The sequence below is a fragment of the Oryzias melastigma genome, linkage group LG13, assembly GCF_002922805.2.
Source record: "Oryzias melastigma strain HK-1 linkage group LG13, ASM292280v2, whole genome shotgun sequence".
NCBI classification, from domain to species: Eukaryota; Metazoa; Chordata; class Actinopteri; order Beloniformes; family Adrianichthyidae; genus Oryzias; species Oryzias melastigma.
In genome coordinates, this window is record NC_050524.1 from 19,067,664 (window position 1) to 19,073,375 (window position 5,712).

General features: G+C 38.8%; 1 protein-coding gene across 2 annotated transcripts in view; it reads left to right on the plus strand.

The window, feature by feature from the left end:
- The window catches only part of zgc:172282 (leucine-rich repeat and fibronectin type III domain-containing protein 1-like protein), a 161,699-nt gene that overhangs the window by 100,521 nt on the left and 55,466 nt on the right, over nucleotides 1-5,712 (plus strand). For both annotated transcript variants that reach the window (XM_024277816.2, XM_024277814.2), the window contains exon 8: nucleotides 1,165-1,545. In XM_024277816.2, coding sequence (XP_024133584.1) covers nucleotides 1,165-1,545 — 381 coding nt within the window. The remainder of the gene's footprint in view (nucleotides 1-1,164; nucleotides 1,546-5,712) is intronic.

The following is a 5,712-nucleotide window of genomic DNA, read 5'->3' on the forward strand; positions in this document are numbered from 1 at the left end:
TATATGCTTGTGGAATCAGTGCCACAGTTTATCTATTTTAGGACCTGCTTGTTAAAGTAGTCAGTAAAGCGGTCCTTCTGCTTGTGTTTTGATCACAGAAAAATGTTGAACCCCAAGATTGTCATTAAACTGAGGGGACAGAAAAAATTAAAAGTGTTTCCACACAAAAGACTTTAATTTTGGCTTGAGTTTTTTTGCGGATATCAAATGTGTGAATCAGTTATAACCAATTTGTTTCATTTTGAAATAATTTTAGAATTGTATAGGTCAATTCAGTTTGATTCTATGAAGAACTTGCCTCAGACAAATTGATCTGGTTGGAGAAATCAATTTATCGATTAACCCTGAGCTCACACTGGATCCAGTCTGGCTCTGGTGCAGCCGACGGAATCTTTGCGTAACTTGAGAAGTGTGAGAGGCACTCACACAGCATCCAGTCCAGTCATTTCCAGTTTGGTCTACCTGACGCTCAGGCCAAAATTTAAAGCCAACAAAACAGATTTGGACACCCAGAGCGAGCCAGAGCACTTTTTGTCAAATAAAACAACCTAAACCAGAAATCATGTGAGCAAGTGAAAAATGCATCTGATACATTTTTTAAATTAAACCTATTTTCTTCTATACTCACTATCAATGAGTTATATATCTCATTGCTCACTATGTTTTCACAGTGGTGTAAATGTTACTTAATTTCCGCTTACAAAGTGCGTGGTAGAGCTTCATATCGCTCCTTTAACCCAAAATCATTGAGGAATGAGGGTTTTGTTTACCATTACTTCCTATATAAATGGGGGGTTATTGCTTGAACCTTTGTGAGTTTGGAGTGAGGTCAGCAGCAGAGCCTGTGGCTGCAGCCGGACTGCGGCCACCCGTAGCCAGTGTGGGTCATCTGCCGTAGCTAGAACGCTCCGGCGGCTGCACTGGATTTTGTGAGTCCTGGGTAATCGTTACACCCCCGTCAACTTAGCATCACCATTTTTAAAAAGTCTTTCTGGTAGAAACAATGTTTAGAAAATGTGTTTCATTGGGTTACAGCTAAACAGCATTGGTTTTGTTCCCAATTATAGACCTTTTAATGGGGACACTGTGTAATACAGCTGATAGAATGAAATGAAAAACCAAAGGGTTGTTTAATGATATGTTTGTTTTTATTCAAATCGACAGAACTTTAGTTTTCCCTAATGGAAGTCTGGAGATCAATGTCACATCCCAAAAGGATTCTGGAAACTTCACTTGTATCGCCTCCAACGCTGCTGGCGAATCCACGGGAAGAGTGGAAGTGGTTGTCACTGCAGTGCCTCATCTGGCAAACAGCACCAGCCGCAGCCGAGATCCTTCTTCCGAGCCGGCTCTCTCTGACATCCTGACCTCCTCAAAGGTTTCCCTGCCCAACAACGAGACAAGAGGGGCAGACAGGAGGGTCTCATTGGTGGAACTGACAGGAAACTCTGCCCTCATTAGATGGAGCAGTCAAACCCCGACATCTGGAGTCAGGATGTTCCAGGTCCAGTACAACAGCTCTGGGGATGACACTCTGGTTTACAGGTCTGTCTATAGCCACATTCTCAATTCATTTTTGTCTGTGTGTGTGTGTTTTCATTTGCACTCTGTGGTAACTATGGTGACATTTGTAAAGGATTAGGAGAAAACATGCTGGCTTTCAATGCTATATTTTTTGCCAGTGAGAGGATCTGTCTTTGTGCATTACATTTAAAAGGAAAATTCCTGGTATAAAGATGAGACCAGATGAGAGGTGTTTGAAGCAGCCCTGCCTCTTTGAATGCATGAAAGCATACTTTTTTCTCTCCATTGATACACGTTTGAGAGATACATCTTCATATTTTATGAGGTCTAAATGAATTACCATCCTGATCAATAATTTTTGCAATCCAACTGAAACATTTAATTCCAATTTTCCGGCAATCTACTGAAAACAGCTCCACTTGCATGCTATAACCAGACAGCTATAGTTTCAAGTTGCAGTGCATATTGGGTATTCATTTACTGTTTATTCCAGTAATTTAGGAAAACAATAACTGGATTGTATTCATTAGAATAATACCCAGACTGTATTGCTCTATGCAAGACTTCCTTTTAATCATTATTTCAAGTAAATTTGGACCTAAAAAGAAATAAGTTAAACAATTTAAACTAATCTCTACCGAATGAAACAAACTAACTGGTCCAATTAGTGTCACGTTTTCTTTGTTGAGCCACACAGCTTAAAACTTTCTCTTTTTTTCCTGCTTAGTTTGTTGATTCTGTTGGGGTATATAGGTCATGGCTGCCAGAGTTTTTCTTCTACCTTTTTGGTGTATTAAAAGGAAGTCTTGCTTTGTTTTAGAGTGTTTACCTGCAAGCCAGTAGGGGGTATTTTTTTTTCTCTCAGCAACTCCTTTTATGTGCTCTGCTGTCTCCTCTTATGAGTGTAACAGCTCTACCAAACCTAAGAAAAGCTGCGTGAGGAGGTAATATGAGCAATTACACACAGGTGTCTCAGCTACATTTTGTTTAAAGTCCCACTCCAACTTTCTCTTAATTATGATTATGCTGTTTTTAGCCAAAATCAAAAAGTTTTCTAAGACATATTGTTGCAGAGCAGCAGGAGCCCATCAGAAATTCGCCTGTGAGTCGTGGGCGGGACCGTTAGTATGGAACATTGACTATATAAGAACGTGAGTGTGATGTCATCTGAAGAAAATGACTTGATTCCAGTTCCAACCTGATGAAATAAATCAATTCAGTCCTCATTTTACTGTGAAATGTCCATCGCGATGATGGAACCAAACATTCTCAGAAAACTGTGATAAGTCTGTGGATTGAGTCTACATTTCTATGGCTAACATTCTCCACAATCAGGATGTTAAAAGGCCACACCCCTTCCACTGAAAGCGGACTATAGGGAGAATCTGTCAAACACCTTAAACATTCTACGCAAGGCCACCACGTGATTGGTTAAATTATCACATAAATAACTTGTGAAAAAGAAAAAAAATATTAAAAAAAAATAGCTAGAAGATGTTATAAAAGATATCAGAGAAAAAATGGTTATTCAGAAAAGTATAATAATTGTGTAGAAGAAGTCTGCAGGATTTCAGCTTTTTGTGACCAGCGGGTACTTCCTATTTGGAATCCAATGGGAGAGGGGTCACTCAGTTCACTTCTTTTATACAGTCATGGTGCAAAAGTAAGCCTAAGCTGATATCCCATCATCCCCTTGTTTACTCTTACTCTAGCTACAGCCCCTCACAACAATAAGTTAGCATTAGCTGTGCAACAAAAACATATAATAATATTTGAGCTATCCAGCCGTACAGTTTTGATGCCAGCTCAGATCAGGAAAATTAAGGTATTAATAAATGTATTTGTCTGCAAGGAGATGTATCGGAATGGAGTGGAGCAGGAAGAGTCTGCCCCGCCCATTTTAGTTGCTGCATCACAACTGAGTGTGTTTTCATTTTAATCTGCTCCTGATTCATTTCAATTTGAATAAAGAAATACTCAAAAACAATGTTATTCTTAAATTATTGTGAGACACGTGCCAAAAGAACAACAAAAAAAAAAAACACTAAACACACAATTTCCGTTGGAGTGGGTCTTTAAAGGCTTTGCTGAAGATTGGAGTTTTTGAGATTTTCTCTTTCAAGAACAATCAGAAGCACTGATCTATGAAAGTCTGAATTTGCTGCTATGAAAATGTAATGTATGTCAATATTAGTGAAATTTAATAGCAAATTTTGGCACCATGATGTGAGGGAATTTCTTTATTATTTCATATAGGAATATTGTGTATAGGTTTGGCATATGCAATCACTTTTGTTTTGAAAGGGGTTCTTTTTTTAAACTCCCTCTGAAAGTTTTTAAATCTTTGTAATTGTTACCAACCCGTTAACCGTACTGTATGATAAAGGAGATAGAAGGAGCCCTTGTGGCGGTGTGATTGTGGTGTGGGCAGGAGAGTTTAGTTGTTTGTAGAGACAGTGGGAGACCAGCAGCTTCTCACTCTGGCAAACATGGCAGAGGCTCTTCTGCTCAATATCTATCCATTTCCAGCTGGCCGGTCAATGCTGTAAATGAGACTTTACAAGAACACAACATCTGTTTCCAGGTAGATTTAGGTGTGATTGTGAGTTTGCTTGTGTGTGCACACACAGGTGTGTGTTTCTAAATCTCATTTTGAATTTCCATGTACAAATTTTACAAATAGCCACCAGAAAGTGGTCCTGTTACAATGACAGCAGGGGAGAGAGGAAAAACAGATGTGGCACATCTAACCCTCGTCTGCCTCTGGAAGAACTCAGTGGTTCAAATATCAGACACATTTGGTGGTTTATTATCTTGAGGGATGGCTAGGCCAGAATCTGATTATTTGCTTTTCAAAAACTGGCATTTTCTTTATCTCTCACCCTCTTTTCTTCTATCTTAAACAGTCAGTTTAGAAGGACTGGCTTCCCTTTTGTGTTGTCTGTTTTTTAGTCACATAACTGGAAAAAAATGTTCACTTGGAAAGCAAAATTTGAATCAACATTAGCCTATAGAAATTTCTACCTATAGAGATCGTTTCTTTTCCACACATTTTGAAAGATTTGAACTGGTATTTTAGGGGAAAACTGCAGAGGGAGATCACAATTTCAGGTCTTGGAGGTTGGAGTCGTGCATTCTTTTGGAAAATCCTGGTCTACACCAGATGTGGGCACACTTTGACTTGTTAGCCACAAAAGGCTCTAAACGTTGACAGAATGGCTGAACCAGGAGGTTTTTGGTGAATAACCTCAGAGAATCTGGAGAAAAACATGATTATCAAAATTGGGACTTTGTTTACATTTCAGTGCCAGTTGTACTGATGGATTGATCTCTAAAGGAAAGCTTTGATAAATGCTGTGTTCATGTGGTGTTGAAATAACTAACAAAAAAGCAAATCAAAATGCAAACTACAGTCAAAAAAACAAAATCTTCCAAAGCAAGGGGAAAATAAAACATCGTCATCAGTGTAATTTATTCCAGTTTTATGGGCCAGATCAAATAGCTTAATGGACCGCATGTGGCCCCCAGGTCATAATTTGCCCACCCTTGGCCTACACCTTTTTAACTTGTTTTAAATATAAAAAATGTGAAAAAAAATCCTAAAGTTATAACTAATCCGTTATTGCAGTTATACTTTGCTAAAATGGAAACACACAGCAGACAACATGTAAAACTTATGTTTGGAGTTATAGGTAAACACACACAATTGTATCTTGCAACACCGCAGATCATCTTTTGGTCTCACCATTTAGACTTTTTTTTTTTTTTGTGTGCACTTGTCTATCCTAGGCATTTTAATGTTAATGGGGTCATCTGGAAGCCACAAGACAGCGCACACAACTTTTTTTTTTTTCCCCCCCAATGATTTGTTTTTCACTGGTGTCAACAGCAGTGTTACGTCCCCTGGGAGTAACCTGGCTAAAGTCTAGGGGTGAGGGAGGGGGACAATAACAAAAACTGGACACCAAACATAAAATTGTTCAAATAAATGAAACCCTGTGTCTTGAAATGGAACAAAGAAATAATTAGTGTGCTGGTTAAAAATAATACAAACCAAAACAGAGTTGGAACCTTGGCCAAAAGAAAAATAAGTCAGGGAGTCCTGACCCAGCCATGGCGACCGTCGGAATCAGCAGCTCCCTGCTAATGGCTGCCTAACAAAACTACCTGAAGAAAAGAAATGAAACA